The sequence below is a fragment of the Suricata suricatta genome, chromosome 11 (assembly GCF_006229205.1).
Source record: "Suricata suricatta isolate VVHF042 chromosome 11, meerkat_22Aug2017_6uvM2_HiC, whole genome shotgun sequence".
Lineage (NCBI taxonomy): Eukaryota > Metazoa > Chordata > Mammalia > Carnivora > Herpestidae > Suricata > Suricata suricatta.
The window spans coordinates 92,606,125-92,627,197 of record NC_043710.1 but is presented as its reverse complement, the minus strand read 5'-3'; the positions used below and the strand labels follow the sequence as shown (position 1 = coordinate 92,627,197).

General features: G+C 46.2%; 1 protein-coding gene across 1 annotated transcript in view; it reads left to right on the top strand.

Moving 5' to 3' along the window:
- Window positions 1-695: 695 nt before the first annotated feature.
- The window catches only part of TECTA (tectorin alpha), a 72,949-nt gene continuing 52,571 nt past the window's right edge, over window positions 696-21,073 (top strand). Inside the window, exons 1-6 of the mRNA XM_029957700.1 lie at window positions 696-759; window positions 3,901-4,034; window positions 6,698-6,985; window positions 10,643-10,780; window positions 11,119-11,284; window positions 15,213-15,625. Coding sequence (XP_029813560.1) covers window positions 696-759; window positions 3,901-4,034; window positions 6,698-6,985; window positions 10,643-10,780; window positions 11,119-11,284; window positions 15,213-15,625 — 1,203 coding nt within the window. The remainder of the gene's footprint in view (window positions 760-3,900; window positions 4,035-6,697; window positions 6,986-10,642; window positions 10,781-11,118; window positions 11,285-15,212; window positions 15,626-21,073) is intronic.

Sequence of the window (21,073 nt, the reverse complement as noted above, 5' to 3'; positions counted from 1 at the left end):
TTGCTGTGTACGGGATTCTATTTTTATTGTCATTCCAAGGAGCAATCCTGGCGTGGTTCCCTTTTATTACCAATGTGTCTATCATTCCTTTCACTGTGGAAAGTCAGTGGACAGAATCTTCTGTTGCCTGTGAATCTGGGTCGTACTTCAAAATGATGGGTTGGCTCCATACTATAGAGAAGGTGACAGCAAAACTCTAAATCTTCCTCTCTTACCTGCAGAAACACACTGTGCTTTAATCAACTTTTATTTTATCCCGATTGAAAGCTGTTTTAAAAATGAAGAGAGCCAGGTCTCACAGAGGATGATTGCTTGTTCTAGAGACACAGCACGGGACCTGCCTCTTTAGAGTCTGGTCCCATTTCTGGTCCTATTTCTCATGCTTATAGATGCCTTTCCTTTACTCATTGCTACCTTCATCGATTCCATATAATTTCCCGCAACTTGAATGATCTTATTATACTTCCAAACTGGCATCTCATGGGGGAGTCTAATTTGTTCATGAAGCGTTGAACTTGGGAGGACCGTCCAGCCTTCAGGGAATTTCATGCTGATGCAGAACTGTTGATGTTGTTATGTGAATTTGTTCTATGATGGTTGTGATGTGGCTTGGGATTTGCCACCAAACACACCTGGTATTCTATTTACTCTGGCAAGCTAGGGATTTTTTTTCTTTTTCTTTTTAAAATTCCAGGATGAATTATTCATCATTACTTAGAATTTGGGTCTCTTTCATCTTCGCACTTGTACGGCAGCAGGGTGAGTACTCCAGAATTCCATAAAGCTCTTGATTAACATGTGCTTGAATTTATAAAGAGATACTTTTGTTGGAACCATAATCGTCGGGGCAGGTGTACATGTGTCTACAGATGTAGCAAGAAAAACGTAAATCACATTCCATGGTCAAGGGCAAAATTCATTAACTTTGAATGACGTTCACTTATATGTGTACTTTTTTTCTTATTTAACTCTAAACACAATTTATATATGCCAGGTTGCCCCATGTTAGTGGAGTAAATCTTTAAAATAATGCGAATAATTTTCATTAAAAGTGTATGGTATAGGTTCATGTGTAGCCCAGGCCTGATGATTGATTCCAATGAGGCCATTTAACCAGTGGCTCAAGTTCAAAGTGTATTTAAAAAATACACTTGTTTTTAGCCCAAATCAGGAATTCCCAAATGGCATTAATGCCTTTGACTTATATATTGCGTGGCCTTTTACAATGGCAAGAAAACCTAAAACTTGCAGTGAAATTAGAAAATCATTCCCCTCAGTGATTCCATATACCAGGAGCATTGCCCCGGGTAGGTGAGAGGCTACATACATTTCTTTCTACTGTTTTTGTGTTTTAGAGAAGAAAGATGGGGAAATCTATATAGATTTGAAATTTTTATGACTAAAATTCTAAAGCATCTTTCTTGATTTTGTTTGTTGGGTTCAGCTGATACATGATTACAAGTCTGAGAGAACAGATCTATACTGCATGTGTAGCCTAACATTTTTTTGCTACCATTGGGTAATGTTAAACAGTGATAATATGCAAACTGTAGGGTGAAACCCCACAATAATACGAGTCCCGTGAACCCTAGCCTCCTACACCTGCTCTAAGAAAGTTGTGTTTTATTTGAGGAGGAAAAAAATGTTCTGGGAACATAGTTATATACCTACTGTGAAATTCTCGGCCCCAAGCCAGCATAGGTAGGGATCATTTTTTCTTTTGTTAATTCTTATGCAAATGATAGGCCATGCTGTTTACAAGTTATATTTTTAGAATAGTGATGGCTTGGAAGGTGGAAACTACTGTGGTTTCAATCTACTTCCCTTTATTAAGCACCTTTCTCATTCAACAAGGATTTATTGAGTACTGACCGTATTGGGTATTTTTATTATTTGTATTCTTAAAATGGAAAGATGTGAACGGTTCATTCTCTCCTGTTGAAAATCGTGAACTAGTTAGCATCACTCATGAAGAGAAGAATCCTGCAAATGTGCCTCACCTTTAGAGCAAAGAAAGAAGTTAGAGACAGCTTCCATGACCATACTTTCCTGTGCCCTCCATGAGAGGTATGGACTTTCGTTTTCCTAGGCGGACCAGCCAATGCTTCCCAGAATCTGAATTAAGCCTTTCATTAAAATGATTACGCTTCAGCATGAATTTCAGCTCTTACTCACAGTTGTGCACGACTCCTAAAATGTTCCCTTTGAAAGAGAAATCCACGATGCGGTTTGATTTGTTATTATTAATTTAAGAAAGTGCATCACCCTTCAAATTTAATAAGTGTCTATGTGTAATGCTCTGATAGAGATTATAAAGAGATTTAAAAAAAAAAAAGGTCCTACCTTCTAGGAATTTGGAATTTGTTACTTGTGTGTGAAATACGATTTTAAAGAGTGCTTTTTGCCTACTGACTGTGGCATTAAATAAGGAATGTCGGCTGAGTGCTCCTCTGATTTCACACCAGCTCCGGTGCCCCTTAACGGTCCGATTTGGTTGGCTTCCTGGAGACCTCAGGGGCTCCGGCAACAATGCTCATGCGCTAATGACTGGGCCAGTTTCCCTGTTCTCCTCTGATGTTAGCCATTGGAAACAGATTAGCCCTCTGACCAGGCAGATCTCTCATTCCCTGCTCCAGGAGGAGAGAAGCTGGCACTTGGCCAGGCCCTGCTGTAGTCGTTCTGGTCACTCTGCATCCTCCCTTCCATGAGCTGCCGTAACCTCGGGAGCAGGACGGTCCTTGGCCAGGTGTTCGCCAGCCTATCAGCACCATCGGCACAGAGCAGAGACTTTCCCAAGGAGGGGCCTCGCCTGAGAATGGGGTGTTGCAAGCAGGTGGCCCAAGATCCATGGCCAGAAGCCCCAGATGGATTGGCCACTGCCTGTGACAACTAACAATTAAAAACAAAGGAAGAAAAGGCAATATTCTATTGTTCTTTTTTCATTCAAGAGAAGGAAAGACGGAGGCAGAGAAGAGATGCACCCCCAAATGTAGATTATTTCATAGATGCCCTTAGATCTAACCATTAGTAACACAGACCTGGGGAAAATGGCCTAATTTCTCTCACTGAACCAGGCCACCTTTGCAAGAGTTTGGAAGAGACACTTGTGAGAAATAAGCCAGGTTGCCAGGACGGGTGGTGATGTGGTTTTCCCTCCGGTAAACCCTCCGAGCTGTGTGTGTTCGTGTGATGACTCTCACCTGGCCAAAAAATTCTTGGGGTCCAGCCTCCCTCGTCCCGGAGGCTGCCATGTCTGTCTTTTGTAAACAGGAACTGGGCAGAGAGCCCTCTCACAGGGCCCGAGCTCAATGGAGGTCATTTGCAGGCCAGTTACTACAAACCCTCTCCTCCCACTTTTGTCCTGGCTCCAACTGTTGTTTATTTCCTTCTGGGATCTGGTACCTTCTCCTTCTGTGCCACAGGAGGAGGGGACTCCTTTCAGGAAAAGACATGATCGTAGAATTCTTAGGCCAGGGCGGAGGCTCATAGCCATAGGCCACCTTCTCTCAGCTTGCCCTCCGATCAAGGATGAAGCTGTCCCATGCCATGCCAGATGGAGAGGCCCCGTCTCAGTGCTCTGAGAGCTCCAGGCAGGGGTGATGTCACAGCCCTCCAACCAGTTTTAACCATTGCTCTCTCCAGAATGTGTAGAAGGCTTAGAAACGAAGCATGAAGTGATTTCTCCTCAGGAGAAATGGCATTGCTCCCGTCCTTCCCTTTCCAGAGGTAGAGGATAATGCATTGTGTACGGCTTAGGTTTAGGATAAATGAAAAGGCAGTCTGACTTGCATTTAGTTTGTAAGGCATCCTGAAAGAAACTGGCTTTAGTGGGAGGGTGGGAAGCAGCTTGCCAAGCAAAAAGGGCTCTGCCATCTATCTAACCACCGTCTCTCTCGGCAGCTCAGCCCAGGGAGCTCATGTATCCATTCTGGCAGAATGACACGAAGACCCCGAAAGTAGACGATGGAAGCTCGTCCGAGATTAAGTTGGCCATCCCCATCTTCTTCTTTGGCGTTCCTTACCGCACCGTCTACGTAAGTAGAGGAGAGCCCGGCTGTTGCTCCGTGGCTCTGCTCTTTGTTTATCATTAAGGAAACCATTTTAAATACCTTCGTCCAGGGCTCCAGGAATGGAAGATTTATTGCCAGCTGCAACGACAAGTTCTGAGATTTCATGAGCTGATAGGTTTTATGATTAAGAAAGTCAAAGGTATATTTAATGGCTAATGTTCATAGTAGAGGAGTATACAGGGCAATAAATTGCTTTTGTGGGTGATTAAACACAGAAGTGAAGCAGAGGCCCCAATGCCATGAACATTATTTCTGCTACTCGATAAGATAAAAAGATACAATGAACCACAATAGGAGCAATATCATTTTTCTTTCCCTTCTGGGGGTGTGAAAAGTTTAGGCATCTGCTGTTTTTCGGCCTCCTACCAATTTGGAACAGAGCCAGAGCATAGTGAAGGGGTAATCAACTATTATATATAAGTTGTTTGTAGAACCGGCCGTCCTTGTTGGGTCTGGGAGATGCCATGGGGTCCCATTTTCAAAACCCGCATGAAGAAGTGGTACCATTTGCTGCCAGAGCTCTCCTGGGCACCTGTGTTCTCAGGTTGTTTTTTGAGATCTTTGAGTTTGTTGCTAGTGAACGGTTGCACATTGAGAAGGTTCAGAGAAACGGAACCTGTCTTTATCTCTGGCCTTAAAGCGTGGGGTGAGGCATATGTTGATTCCATCACATCCTATTCTATTCTGTGTCTTGCCCCGAAGGAAGAACTGAAACTCCAACGCCTCTGTCTCTAGCCATCTCTGCATCCTGGACCTCTGTATTCCCCACACTTTGATGGACTGCTCAGGACTGCCACATATCAGAAAGCGGTTCCCTCCTCCACTATCTAACCTTGAACCCGCAGCAGGTACTTGTTAGAAATGCCACTTCTCAGGGCCCTCCCCCAACCTGCTGCATTGGAAGCTAGGAAGGGAGCCTGGTGATCTGAGTTTTAATGAGACTTCCAGGGGATTCTGATGCCCACAAAAGTTTTGAGAACCTCTGCTCTTCTCTACAGAGTATAAGCGAAACTCCTGTGAGTCAATACCGCCTCCCTCCACTAGTCTGTGTGTTTTAATGACAGCTGTTAGACCCTAGCCAATGCATTACTCTGGCATCCTGAAATGCCTTTTGGGCTTCACTTACAGAGGAGCCCCCTGAATCTGTAATGGCCAATTGTAAGTTTCAAAATGTGTTGGAGGTTTTGGAGATGAGAGAGGTGTCCAGGACTTCCATTCTAGAAGCCTTAGTCTCCCAGACCTCTAGACAAAATATGTTTCATCGAACTCCTCTTTCTCCTCTATTGTACCATAGAGTCTGAACAGTTCTTGCCCTCGCAAAAGGAGGGTCCTTCATATGGGGTAGACTTATTTTGGGGCAAAATGTCCCCTGGGTTCCCAGTCCTTCAATCGTGTGGTCTTTCTCAAGCCTCTGGTCTGGGTTGTTCGCTATCTCGTGCAGAGAAGAGACTTAACGTTCTTGTAGCTGGGTCTCCAGCTTCCTTTCTAAACCCACACTCTTCCTCCCAAAACAGGTTGATGCACCCTTGGCCCAGGCATGGATAACTTACCTCTAGGATCTGGGTCCCTGTTAATGTTCATGATATTAATGATTAAGAGGAACACAGGCAACAACTGAAATGTATAGGAAAGTGATCTCCAGGTTTTCTGTACCCAGGAATTGCAAGTGTTCCCATCCCAGACATTTCTGCCATCGAAGCCATCGAAAAAGCCACAGGTTAAATCAGTCTTACGGAGCTGCAGACACAGGCAGAGGCTGAATTGTGTACAGGTCCTGCAGTAATGGAGTGTGCATATTGGCTGTGATTTATAGTAGGCTTAGTAATATAATAAGCTTACTAAGCCTTTTGCAAGTCATGAAGAAATTGCCATAAGATAGTCATTTACATATACACTGTAAAGATTTCATATCTCCATTTTTATGCAGAGATTATACAAAGAAGCCATCAGACTGCAAGAGCTATCATGGAATTGGGCATCTGTAGGTTGTCACCTCATCCTTGTTGTGGGTACAGAGTGGTTGTGAAGGCAACTGAATCAATAGGAGTCCTTTAAATGCCTCATCTGGAGCAGGATGTGGTTGATCCTGAGATCTGAGTTCAATAAGAGAGTATTTGATTTATCTTTCACTGACTCTCTTCTGCTAGGAATCAAGGTCTAATATACAGCTCAACAATGTTTTCATTTAACTTATTGCTTCTGTGGTATTGTTGTTGTTGTTGTTGTTGTTCTATTTTGCATCTGTCATGATGAATCTTCTTTATGGTCCACATTACCTCCTGCCTAGCCCAACACACACACACACACACACACACACACACACACACACACACACACTAGTAGTGTTTGGTAAGTGTAAATAGAGATAGGATAAAGAACATGAAAATGAGACTGATTATTAATAAGAAATGAAGCTGACCACAAATTAGAAGTGAAAGAAAAGCAATGAGCTTGTCTGGGAGTATATGAACCTCCTGGTTGAGTGCTGGAAGCTGGTGTTTGGGGGTTCCAGTTCAGTGGTTTAAAAGTTGTTTTCATCCATATGATTAGGCCAGTGTCTATACTGGTTTGGGACTCTGACATCATTTTTGCAGATCCGCTGTAGCCAACCTGTCTTATTTTTGCAGGTCAACAACAATGGAGTAGTTTCCTTCAATGTGCTAGTGAGCCAGTTCACACCAGAATCCTTCCCCCTGACAGATGGGAGGGCCTTCATTGCCCCCTTTTGGGCAGATGTGCACAATGGAATCCGGGGAGAGATCTATTACAGAGAGACCATGGACCCTGTCATCTTGAAAAGAGCCACCAAGGACATCAGGAAGTACTTCAAAGACATGGCAACCTTCTCTGCCACTTGGGTTTTCATTGTGACATGGGAAGAAGTCACGTTTTATGGAGGGAGCAGTACCACGCCTGTAATAATTCAAATTTTCTGTTTTCTACTTCATATCCTGACATCTCCTTCTTGTCCATCTTCACTGCTGCGACGGAGTCTAATTGTTAGAGCTGAGGAGTGTCAGTTTCTCGGGTTAAACTAATGAGTCTTGCCACCTACTTTCCAGGAAACAGAGGGAGATATCACACCTGAGCAGTCCAGCCAGCCGTAATGACATCTCCCATGTGGCATCCCTATCACTTATCATTATATAATATCTAAAAAGAGCCTCTCCATAATTTCTTGCAGAAAGTAGCATTCCTGTTTTACAGGAGACCGATGGAGGCCCTGTGACCTTATCCAGACCACATAATTAGGGACCCATCAGAAACCCAAAGGTCCTTTTTTCTTGCCAAGAACACAAATGCCTATCTCCATCAGCTGATTTCCTTCCCCCACCTTTTTTTTTCTTTTTTCACAAAGCCTTGTAGGAAGTGGAATGTAGGGGGCTGGATTTGGGTACAAATGACCTGGTTCATTTTATTATGTTATAACCTTTTTTTTATTGTGACCAGGTCTGGAATTATTCATATTTGATGCTAATTGAAGTGGGCAGTTAAAGCGTTTCATGAATAAAGTTTCAACATCTGCTCTGAAATCCCAAATGAGCAGTCAAATAAAAGTCAAATAAGAAAGATTATCACTGGCATTATCATAGAGATAATCAACTTTCTACATAAAGGGACAGAACACAGTTTTCACAAAAGTCTGCAGCTCGTTTGGGTGACTTTGGCAGTGGAGATTTTTGAAGTAGCAGACACGTCTCCAATTGTATAATTTCCAGTAAGCAAAGACATTCAAAACTCTGCCCTCTGCTTTCTTAGCATTATTTCCAATTCCATCTGTTTTCCAATTTCCTTGGCAATGAGTCAGTTGTTTAGGGATGGAATAGAAACTACCGAGTTAGAGGCAGAGGTGGAAAAGTGCTGGGCCAGCCGTTCATGGCTGCCTTGCAGTGAGCACATGGTGGTGTAGAACCTTCCGACCCCGGGGCATGAAGATGCACTTTACCGCTAAGAGGTTCTGGAGGACCAAAAGACACAAGTTTAAACAGTGGATGCATTGGCTAGAAACAACCTCTCAAGAAGCCTACATTTCCCTCTGTCATGTTATGGATTGCTAACAACTCCTGGAGTGATATTTTATGTCCTGCAAGCCTCATGCCTTACAACGTTAAAATGCAGGATGCCAGGGATCGATACATTTTAGTGTCAGTGGGGGGAAAAAAGAGAAGAAATGCCCATCAAATGCTGACCACCATTTTTTCCCAGGAAAACTTCCATTGGCCATAAAAATGGCAAGATAATTTAGAGACTTTCTGGTTTGTACTTTGGAGTAGATTTTGGGACTAGGTAAGAACTCGTTCAATGAGGATGAATGAGATAACACCTAAGTGCTTTGGGCTCCTTGGAGAAAAGATGGTACCAGCCTTCCAATGTGTCCATCCATCCCAATCTTTGAAACTGACTCCTCTTCCATCTGTCATCACCCCAGGTTTCCCTTCCTCTGTAGAGACACACATCACTGCACCAAATAAGCACATGGTGTGAGAAGTCTCTTAGAGGTGGAAGGCGCCATTGCCCAATAGCCAGGAAGAGAGAAGGGGACTTGTTGACTTTAAGGAAGGAAGGCTAATGTTTACTGAGAGCTTACTGTGAGCTCAGTGTTGTGATAGGCTATTTGTGCATTTCATTTAGCACGCCCCCCACTCCCCAGGATGTTGTGTGGTAAGCGGAACTCAGTCCCCCTGAAAGGTGAGGGAATACACCCAGGAAGTTAAGTGATCCACCCAAGTGGCAAGTGAGGAAACCTGAACCTCAGAGGAGGCTGAGCAAGATTGAAGTTATCATCCTCTAACTCCAATTCCTGGACTCTCCCCCCCCAGCTGCCTCCTCCAGGCATCACTGAAAGTCCTCTGCAACAGAAGAGGGCTTTTTGAGAATTGAAAAAACACAGTTTTTCCAGAAACAGATCTGGAGGAGCCTAAGAGCAAATGTTGAGGAGATACGTATGTGTAGGGGGTGTGAGAGCAAGGCAGAACGTGCGTGAGCGTGAGCCACCCCTGTAGGGTGGTTAGGCTGCTTGGTTGGCTTTGGGGTGACGTCTGGGTTGTTCTCAAGGCCTGCTTGCACCTGAGGTATTTCCAACTTTATTTCAGGAGAAGGGATTTACTCCCTGAAGGAGAGTTCCGATCTGGAGGAGGGTCGCTCTTTAGACCTCCTGTGACTTTGACTTTATGCCTGTCTCCAGAGCCTAACCCTGCAGTGATCTTACAGCAAAATCTTGAGCTGACTTCTCAGGCATCTCAGTGCCCCACTTAACTCTTTTGTTGAGCTGGGCCAAAGAATAGAGGCATATACCTGCACGACTCTATCATAAACGCCATCGGCGTGGCAAGCCCAGAGCTTGAGGAGAGAATTGGCATTTACAAAAAGGACTTTTCTTTACTTGCACCTTGTCTCCATCCCTGGGACTGTCTAGGATGGGAGATTTGGAGCTTCCAAGATCCTCTACCCCAGTCTGATTACACAGATAAGAATGTGGGTCTTCCTCTGTGTCTGTCGGAATGTTAGCCAGGCTGGTGTTAGGCAGCTGGGGAAAGTGCGAGGCTTGAATGGAAAAGGTCAAAGCAACCTCTCCTTTAGTCCTACTTTTGTTTGCATTTCCTGAAAACTCAAGTCAAGGAGTAGGGACTAACAAAGGGAAATAGTAAAGGACAGAGTTTGCCATGGCTTGTTTCCGGAAACTGTTTGCGAGGCTTGTTTAAATTTATATAACGTCTCTATCCTAAAAAAGGTTAAAATTAAGACTGTGTATAATGGCAGTGCACTAAGACAGAAACTGGGGACTGCAGTTCATAGCCCATTTTCTGTTGCTGGATCCTTGCAAAACGTCCAGCAATTCATTTCCCTTTGCCCTCGGTTTTTAAGCTATCAGACGGGAAAGGGCCAAAAAACTGCTCATCTTAGCATTGGTCTGAGGTACAGATGGGTGTTGAGATTTCTGCAGATATAAAGTGATACATAGATGCTCAATTAGAAGAGCAATTTCTCCCCCACAAAGTGCTTTTTAAAAAGCGCTTTCCAAAAAAAAAATTTTTTAAATCAGTTTTCAATTTCCATCATAAAAAGGGGAGGCATCTCACCAAGATCAGCAGGTGTTTTCCAGCAAGAGAGCACAGTGCAGACCTTGGCCCTTAGTCAACACTGATGGGCAATGGGTGGCTCTTGCTCCCCACCTCCCCAGGCCTCATCCAACCTGCTCAGGGAACAGGTGCTTGTGGCCCTTCCCCTGCCTGGACCACTTCCTATAGTTTATTCTCATGCTGCCATCTATAGGTGCTCATGCATTATCACAGTCCGAGCAGGGCCTCTGCCTTCTCTGGTTTGAATCAGAGCTGTAAAAGGGGTGCTGAGTCAGTCCCTAGGTTCTCCTCAGGCAATTTCTCTTTCAGGTGCATGCTCCCACATGTCTTGCTTTTCCCACTCGGGGTGAGAACAAATTCAGGGAGGAGGCAGAGTGTGAGGGCTGGCATTGGAGCAGCTCTGAGCTGCTGGGGGAGGGGGGAGGGAGAGGGGGCTGGGGAGAGGAGCTTCTGGGAAGGGAAGTCATGAGACCATCCACTGCCATCCCGTAGGTGAACACCTTCCAGGCTGTTCTGGTATCTGATGGATCCTACACGTTTACGCTCTTCAATTATTATGAAATCAACTGGACCACTGGGACGGCGAGTGGCGGTGACCCCCTGACTGGCCTGGGGGGAGTGATGGCCCAGGTAGGTGGCTGTCCATTTCATACCCTCCATGCTTCCTAGGTACTGCTCTCATTGCTTAGGTTACTCAGAATCCTGGAGAGAACCCTGCCAGTCACTTTGAACTAGAGAAATGTGTCTGATTTTGCAGGTGGACTGAGAGGCTAATCTTGCCCATCTGTGATACCTTGATGTGGGTGTGGCATGAACTAGGCAGGCCTTTCTCACCTGAAATGGTGGCCCTGGGAACTCCAGGGGTCTCCTGATCTCAATGTGCTGGATTCTGAAAATAAGGTACTGAGGCCAGTTAACACACAAGGGTGGTGCTTGTGTTCAAGTCTCGCCTTCCTTTTGTGCTCCAGGCAGGATTTAATGGTGGAAACCTAACCAATTTCTTCAGCCTCCCGGGGTCAAGAACGCCCGATATTGTGAATATCCAGGAGACCACAAACGTCAATGTTCCAGGCCGCTGGGCATTCAAAGTTGACGGGAAGGAAATTGACCCAGCCAATGGCTGCACCTCCAGAGGTAAAAGCTTTACCTTGTCTCCATGCAGCAAAGCAGGGTTTGCTTTAGTGTAGATTGACAGGCAGGCTTTTAAGCCACGGGGGCGGGCTCATTCCTGATGCCTTACTCTTTTGACATCTCTCAGCTGGGTAATGGAGATCAAGGTAATTTTAGCATGCACATTCATCACACCGGGAGCCGAAACCCTGCATTTGCTCCACAGCAGTTTTTGAAGTCCTTGCCTAGGATTGTGAACACAGCCTCCCCTTTGAAATAACTCCACAAAAGTGGACACAGCCCTCGAGCGATTGCTCAGCCAGAGGGACAGAAGGGAAACCTCCTGTTTAACATTATTTTTGTTGTTGCTGCTGCCATTCCCCCTTTTCCATTTTTCTTCTCCTCTTCACTCCTGTTTTGCCATCTGCGCCCCAGAGATCCGCAGGAGTGGAAGAAATCAGTGTTGCCGTGTCTCCACAGGAGTAAATCGGCATCTCCTAGTGTGATTAGAAAGAAAGGAGGGGGGAAGGAGTGCCATTGTCTTTAGGGTAGCATCTCCTAAACTACTGTCCACGGCAGCCAAATAGGCAGGAATTTGGGGAGACTCGATGCTGGCTTTGGGTCTATGCCAACAAGCTGTAGCCGAGGCTCTCTTCCTTTACGTTGGCATCCAAAGTGGGGGGCCTTTTCTGAGTTATCCCAAACCTCACTGGAGGTGCAAATCTGGGACTCTCACAAGAACATCCTGGCTTATAGAGTCCTGCTTCTTCAGGGTGTGAAAGTATTCAGAAAACCATACTTCTGTTAGTATTTCTGCTTTTGGAGTGGGGACTCCTGCAACTAGAATGAGGTAATCACCCATTCGTCTGTCTGTCTGTCCGCCCACTCAACCATCTACCCATCTATCCATGTAGCCAGCCAGCCATTCATTGCTTCTTTCCAAAGAACATCTGAAAGCCCCAACAAGGTGCTGGCCACTCCATCAGGTGCTGGAGGTGAAAAAGCTCTGGCTCCCAGGACACTGCTGTGGTGGAGGAGACAGCCAGGGGGACAGTGATGACACAGTCTAGGCCACATTGTAATGGACGAGAGAGTAGGGAAGGCTATGGAAGCCCAGAGGATGACTCTGGGGAAGGAAATGCAGATGGTTAAGAAAGTTTTGGCTTCGGATGAACGTTTCAGGAGGTCTCTTGCCCTCCTCTGATAGAAAGCATGGCCTGGGTCATGGGAGGCCTCCGGGTTCTCTTTTGACTCAGCTTCCATTTGTGTGATGGACAGAAAACGCATATTCACCTGCTCAGAGATGCCCACGCCCCCTGCCCCATTCCGCGCACTGCGGTCAGCCTTATCAAACCTCCTGACTTGGCTCTAACAATAGGTCCTTTGTAAAGATGGCCTGCCTGGACATCCTTGTGTCTGTAGACTCTGTGAAGTCCTCCGTGTTCCGAATTAGCACATAAATGATTTGGAGCTAAGCCGGAATGAAGGCAGCAGGGAAAGACTCTAGCTCCTGAGCTCACCAGTCTTGCAGAGCTGGTTCCTGTTCCCCTCCACCCCCGGCCCCCCGCATATGGAGCATAAACACAGGTTCACCGAAGGTCTTGTGAGAGATACCAGACCAATACCACATTCTCTTTCTCTCTCCCCTTTACGGCCTGGACTGGGAACCTGCCCAATGCCTCTGACCCCGTGTCCAGGCATCACAGAGCTGACTGGCCATGGCCGTGCAACCTGAATGCCCAGTGCCAGCCTCTCACCTGAGCCCTGGTAATGAAATGCCGTGATAATGGAAAACATTGGCTTGTAGAGCTGTGGAGTTAGTTGGATGCCAGCCATGTACGACTTTATTCTTTCCCCCCTGAGTTATGGGTTTGGGTTTCCCACACAGGACAAATTCAATATCCTTATACAAACTGCTGTGCATTTTTATGTGCCACTGGACATATATCAATCTAATGAGGATTGTGGTTTGCCTGGGTGATCGCAGGGGAAATTTGCATAGAGCTGGTTTATTATATCATCGTTTTGCAAATAAAATTATCTCAGAGAGTCTACCTTTTGGTCCAATCCTCCTCCATTCAAAGGCATTTCCCTCTCATTTATTGGAAGCCTGAAAGCAGAGACTGGAAATCACACTTAGTGGAGGCTTTTAAAACATATGCAGCCTGGACCAGGGCCAAAGAGCGCTGAGGTTCGGGGCCTGGCCTCAGGGCTGATGCATATGACCTGCTGGGAATGTGAATAAATCTATTATCCCCTATTTGGACTCTAGTCTCAACAGTTACAAAACATAATTGCCTGTGGAGACATCCTCGTTCCTGTCGCACAGATACAGAAGAGACTGTTCCTGATGCACCCATGCTCTCTGCTTGGGTTAGTCTCGCAGCCTGTGGTGTCCACTAAGTCTTCAGTTCTAGAAAAGAACTTGACACATCTTTCCAAACCACAGTTTCAAACAGTTAACTCCTGATGTATGGCATTACTTGCATTTCTTCATGTTGCGCCTCTGATACTTTCCTTTTCAGATGTGTCTCAATTTACAAATGCTTCTACCTCTGTCAACATGTGTGAACTTGTTACAGCATTGCTGTTCCCTGTGGGACAGGGATGAGAAAATAGCACTGCCCCCCCCCCCAGGTTAGAAACCTGAGGCAGACAGAAGTAGGCCAGGGGTCTTAGAAGTTGCTTGCGGGGTTGTGACCATGTTCTAGATCTCTTGGCTGTCTGACACCCAACCAAGGACAAGATCATAGGCCACAGCCCAGAGACCCTTCCTTTTCAGTTGAGGGCTGATATTAATAACTGGCAAAGTTAGAAGTGTTTGGTGGGGGAAGATCATTGATTTAGGAAATTAGTTTTACTTTTTACTTATATATTTTTTATTTTTTTAACGTTTATTTTTGAGAGAGAGAGACAGAGCATTAGTTGGGGAGGGACAGAGAGCAAGGGAGACACAGAATCAGAAGCAGGCTCCAGGCTCTGAGCTGTCAGCACAGAGTCTGGCATGAGGCTCGAACTCACAAACTGTGAGATCATGACCTGAGCTGAAGTCTGACGGCTTAACTGAGCCACCCAGGTGCCCCTAGGGCATTGTTTCAGAGATCGATTGTCTACCAAATAAATAGTAGCACATATTAAAACTAGCACATCCCGTAAAGGACATCCCTTCCCCAACCTCACTCTCCTCCTCCTGACCTGGATTCTTCATGTTGTTCCTCTGATCCTTTCCTTTTCAGACGTGTTTCAATGTCTAGGAGTTCTGCCTGTGCATAAGGACAGGGCCTAGGGTGTGAGAGAAGACAACTTGTATCATGTACGTTCTGCCTAAGCGGTGTCTGCACAATTTACAAGCCCTTGAAGCCAGAGTGCAGCCCTTTCCAGAACCCTCCCAGGGAGCCTGGGATTTAAACTTGTATGCCCAACTCCTGATTCATGCTTGCTTCTTGATCTCTTCTGGCACATACGGGGCCCTCAGCAAATGTTTGCTGAATGAATGGATAAGTGAACAAATTAGCGCGTGAAGAGTCTGTGTTGCTGTTTCCAGGAAAAGCTGGGCTTGTTTCTGGAATACTCTTCTTCTTCTTCCTGAAAAAAAGGCTATGACTCCTGTGTGTCATAGCCTTTGCCATGGATTAAGATGATGTGTCTTTCCTTGAATGAGTGTGTGTTCTCCAGCTGTGGAGACGATGATGCCAAGAAGAGACTGGATTCCCACAGCCTCGGCTTCGAATCCCGGCTTCACTCCTGAGTGGCTGAGTGCACTTGGTTGAATTGGTGACTCAACTTCCTCTTAGCCTCAGTTTCCCCTGTTATCGAGTGAGGTCGGTAATACCTGCCAGATAGCGGTCTTGTGTGGATCCCACGGTATAATGCAGGGAAAGTATTCAGCCCAATGCCTGGCATGGAGGGTAATTGCTCAATAAATGTTGGCTCTAATGTCATTCTTCCCCAGGACAGTTCCTTCGGCGAGGGGAGGTGTTTTGGGATGACCTGAACTGCACCATCAAATGCCGCTGTCTGGATTTCAACAATGAGATCTACTGCCAGGAGGCCTCCTGTAGCCCCTACGAAGTGTGTGAACCCAAAGGCAAATTCTTCTACTGCAGCCCCGTGGAGACCAGCACGTGCGTGGTGTTCGGGGAGCCGCACTACCACACCTTTGATGGCTTCCTCTTCCACTTCCAAGGCTCCTGTGCCTACCTGTTGGCCCGACAGTGTTTGCAGACTTCCAGCCTCCCCTTCTTCAGCGTGGAGGCCAAAAACGAGCACCGCGGGGGCTCAGCCGTCTCCTGGGTGAAGGAGCTCTCTGTGGAGGTGAATGGCTACAAGATTCTCATCCCCAAAGGAAGCTATGGAAAAGTCAAGGTGAGACCCTCTCCAGCCCTCCTGGGAAGCTGGAGAAGCTGGAGAATCTTCAGCCAGGGGAAGACTTCCCCACATCTACTGGTAGTGCTATCTGATATTTGTACGGAAGAGATTCTTGACCCTTCTTTCCTGGCAAATAGCTTATAACATTTTTTTCACTAGGCTAAATTTTATTTGTACAGGAGCCAACCTAAGCTCTCTCCTCAATATTTCTTTCTGCCATATAATGACAAGTACATTGAAATCCCTAGTTACCTCATAAACATGGTACCTATACACACGCACACGCTCTCACATGTACGCATGTCCAAGTTCAGAAGCACCTGGGAAGAGAGGCAAGCTGAGTTTCTCAGAGACCTGGCTTACAATAGCAGTAACCACATGCTCATGCCCTGGAAATGGCACCAATGCAGAGTGCCCTGTGCCCATAACTCAGTGCGGCCTTTCATTCGCGGTCCTTACCCATCCCCCATCCCATTGGCCCCAAAGCTACTGCTTCATTGTTAGAAAAAGCTCCAAATTGCTTGATGTTTCCAGAGGCATGGCCCCGGTAGGGTTCCTGGAGTAGGCTTGCTGAGCAATTTCGTGGGGCTTGGCGGGAAGGTTCTGAGAAGGCTTTGCCCAAACACCCTCTAACAGCCTCCTCCTCCAGCCAGGAATAAGAGAGAGGAAGGTGGATCTCTGTTGGCCCGATTAGCATATGCAAATGATTCCCGTCTCTGCCCACCTGGATGTCAGGCAGGCACATCCACAAAGGAGGGAGAGCGGGAAGCCACTAGCAATTACTCAATTTGTGGAGGCCCCAATTTTCACAATGTTAATAAAAAGCTTGTTGCCACCATGTATTCAGGGAATAATAACCCAGACCACAAGGGGTGGATTATGGCCACCCCGTGCCATCCTTAATCCCCATGCACGGAGGTCATTACGGAGATTATAAACCAGAACTGATGCCAGGGCGGGGGATTTCTTTCTTTCTTTTAAATATGTGTTGTAGTTTTAACTGACCCTGCATGTCCCACAAGGCAGGACCAAGGAACTAATTCCACTTTTTCTGGCTCTGCCCGGCCTAGGTCTGTGTAGCTTATCATGGTCATAATTAGAAAAGTGAGCTTTTACTGTGCCTGAAATGCCAATTTGTCTGTTATTTGGTTAGTCTCTCTAGGGAAAGCTCTGTATATCAAATCAAGGTAAGAGTTGGGGTACGGAAGTCTGGCATTTTTCCCTGTTAAGTTTCCATTGTGCTATTGAGCACAATACTTATTCTTACAGATAGATGCTACTATTTCAAGCTAGAAAAATGTTCTCTGGCTTTCTCCTGCTTGCCTGTACTGTGGGGGACGGATGTCTATGATATCATAGTGGAGGAAGAAAGCTTTATGCTTTATTTCTATTTTCCATTTTGATTAAAAATCTTTTTTCACTCACAGTCAGACTTTTTTTTTCCAGAAGGAAAGGAGCATTGCCATTTCTTTCAGGCCCAGCAGCTCTGCTAATTTTGTGTGGCTCTTTTCCATCGTCCAAGCATAGGGCACGGCTTCCTCAATTTTCTGTAGCGACAGGGAGATGTGGACGTGCATGTAAATGTTTCAGAAAGAAAAGGTTATGTGACTCCAACTGTGAGCTAACAATGGCTTCCTTTTCCTTTGGCCAAACGGCTTTCCCATGTCTCTTGATACACTTGCTCTGCTGGGCGGGGCGGGTGGGGTGTGGAGTGTGACTCCAAGGACAGTGGAGCCCACACCTAGGGTCAAGTGGGGACAGGCAGAGAGAGAGAGACAGAAGCTAGGAGCCTTTGAAATGCCTGTGAGGGGCGCCTGGGTGGCTCAGTCGGTTGGGACTCTGGGTTTGGCTCAAATCATGATCTCACAGTTTGTGGGTTCGAGCCCTGCATCGGGCTCTGTGCTGACAGCTAGCTCAGAGCCGGGAGCCTGTCTTCAGATTCTGTGTCTCCCTCTCTCTCTGACCCTCCCCTGCTCATGCTGTCTCTCTCTCTCTGTCTCAAAAATAAATAAAAACATTAAAAAAAGAAAAGAAAAGAAATGCCTGTGAGGCAGCTGACTTGTTTAGACACACTTGGCCTTGCTGGAAGGGCTAGCAAGATCTGTTCTTGGGATGTTATAGATCCCCTTTCTTCGTATGCTGGGGCCTGGTGCTTGTATATGGATTTTCCCTATTTGGATTGTTTTCAAATAAGAAAACAAACAATTTAGGATTGTATATACTAATAAGGGCTAAAGATAGCCAAGTAACATCCATAATGTAATGAATGTCTCCTTCTAACTAATGCTTATCAGTTTTCATATTTTCCCCGCAAATAAACTCAAGTCATTTAGGGTACTCCAGAGCTTCAAGGCCAAATGGCATATGGGGAGGAAGAACTCAGATTCTGGGGTCAGATCTGCTCAGTCCCTGTGTGACCACTGCCGGCTGAGTGTACTTTGAGCCCCTTGTTTTCCTTCTGTAAAATGGGGTAATAGTGTCTAGGAGGCAGGGCTCTATGACTGCCGTATAGGCTATTTCTCTTCAGCACCGGGATAAAGGCAGCAGAAAGCAGTGACTGTCCCCTACCAGCCATGCGAGCTCTGAACCTCAATGTCCTCATCTGCAAAGGGGGAAGATCATGTCCTTCTAAGCTTGTCACAATGATGAACTAGAATAGCCACATGTGTGACATCTAGTACACAGCCTGGTACACGGCGGGCACCTAGTACGTGCTGGCTCCCACATTGCCACTGCCGCCCAGATCCCTTTTAGTTCTAAGACTTATGCTTCTACAATTCTACCTCTGTCTCCTAACCACCACACTCCCTCCCCCCAATACCCACATCCTGGGAGAGACAATATCACACAGGGATGTGGCTAGAACACATGCAGAAGAAGGGAAGTGAAAAGAAGAGGTTCATCTGCGAGTAGCTAGTCTAGAGTTGAGGCCGGTGGGATGCGATAAGACATCACCCAGGAGCTCCTCTGAGCCCTGCAGGGGCCAAACACAATGTCTCTCTAATTGGTGGTTTAAAGGAGACATGTTTTCTGTTGGGAGTGAACAGGCCTGCGATGAACACTTGCACCAGGAAGAAAGGTATGAACAGGAAAATAGCAGTGCCTGAGGTCAGCCTAGGGCCTAAGTCAGTCTAAGTGGAACAAGATCCGATGCAGAGGAACAGGGGGGACTGTCGGAATATCCAGAGACAGTTCACCCCGTGGTTTTGCTTCGAGATACAAAAGACGGCCCTTGTGAGCAGGAGCGCAAGAGAGTGGAGGAGGGTACTCAGCAATGGGCATATTTGGCACTTACAGTTATACTAACCTTGGGGGAAGATATCATTCTCCGTCTCAGCATGGACAGCACATAATAGTCATTCGGGGCTCTTGCTAGCTGACCTTTCTTATCGTATGGCTGTTCTCACCCTCGTGGGCTAAACTGCTACCTAGGAGATAAGGACTGATCAGTCAATTCCTAGGTTTTTCTCTCTACTTGTAGCTCTCTATAGGATAGCTTATTTCTCAAGCCTATATTTTGTCCCCCCTCCTATTAGAGACAGATGATTGCACATGGCATCTGCCACAGTAAATCTTGGAGAGATGCGTGGACAGGCTAGGGCCTCACTTCCTAGAAGACTCAGGAAATAGCAACAATAGTGGCTGGAAAGACCCTTATCCTTCCTGTGTGCCCGAAATCAGTATAGCTCCAGGGTATTAACCATGCACTCACCGTGTGTCCTGCCCAGGACCGATCTAGGGTCACCTTCCCATCCCGGGCTACAAACGAGATGTCCACAGGCGGTGGGCAGGTTAAATGTGAAAAAGAAGAAGACGAGCTCTTTCTGTTGGGCTTTCTCAAGACACCTGCTTACGTGAGCCAGACGCTTGGGACTCTCTCTTGACGGGGCCCTATTTCTTGCTCCCCACTGCAAAAACACGAGGTCCTACTGAGTGGACTCCATGAGTTCATTCCACTCTCTCAAGTCTGTACGTAGTTTAGGCTCTCAGGCTCCATTGCCCCTGGATTTTTGCATCAGTCTCCCATCTGGTTTCTCTGCTTCTAATCTTGACCTGCTGGCCAGAGCGGGCTTTCTGAAATGCAAATCTGACTACGTCATTCCCTTACTTACAACCTTTTGGGGCATTCTTGGCAGCATAGAAACCCAAGTTGTTTTTGTTTTTGTGGAATCTGTTTTGTTTTAAAACATGGCTTCAAAGTAGTCCTCCAGGGTCTGCATCCAACACGAAAGCCAGAGGAATTCTTTCAGAACGGAAGTCAGATCATGTCCATCATTTGCTCTAGACACCCTCTTGGCTCTCCATCTTGCTCAGAGTCAAGGCCAAACTCTTTACAATGGCTGACAAAGGTCTACCTGTTCTGGCTCCTCTTATCTCTCTGGCATCATCTACCACTGCCCTCTCCTCACTGTCTCTGCTTCAGGCACGCTGGGAGCACCCAGACACACGCCACCTTCAGAGCTGGCTGTCACCTCTGTGTGATCCACTGTCACCCCAGATAAGCTTGTGGCTTGCTTCCTCATCTCAAATATCCCCTTCCCCATCACCCTGTTTCAAATTAAAAACCCTCTTTCCGGCCCTTTTGATTCCCATTTCCTATTCTATTTTTCTGCATCACACTTCACCTAGCATACCTATATATTTTAATTATTTATTTTGTTTGGTTTTGGTCTGCTCAACTAAAATATAAGTTCCATGGGGCAGAGATTTGTGTCCATTTCACTCAAAGCAAATCCCCGACTCTTAGAATAGCACTTGGCACACAGAGAGGCCTAAATAGCCATTTGCTGAATGAATGACTGTGTACCTTGCCCGTGTCTCCAGCTTCATCTCTGGCCACCCCTCCCAATGAGCATCCCCATATTCACGGAGCTGTTTCTAACCACCTGCCTTTACTCTCTTGTCCTGGAATTCCCTGCGCCCAACCTTCCTTTGGGCACTTCTGTTCTTCTTTAAAGACCCAGACTTCCTGCCTGCAAAAAGTCTCCTTTGACCCTCCTAGGCCGGATATAGTGGTCATTTACTATCCTCCCATTGAATGATCCATTAATGCGTATTTAAAACACTATAAATATCTATTTGTGTCTCTCTTCCTCAGTAGACTGAGACGTCCATAAGGGGTGGGGACAATTATTTTCTCTATTCTTTATTCCTTAGCACCTAACATAGTGCTTGGCACACAGTAGGCGCATACATTTGTTCGTGTTGCTGAATGATTACATGACAAGAGTCCTGGTATTAGGAGGTGACAGGGTAACACACTCAGAATAATACCAGGGCTGCATGGAACACATTTCAGCTTGGAGGAGGGGCCAGGGAGTGCTATAGGCAGCAACGAGGTCATGGAAAAGATGCGACATCAGTTGAGACTTAAAGAATGAATTTAGACATGTAAAAAAGAAAACAGGATCTCTAGTCTTTCACAAAAAGACTTGAAGCCAGCCC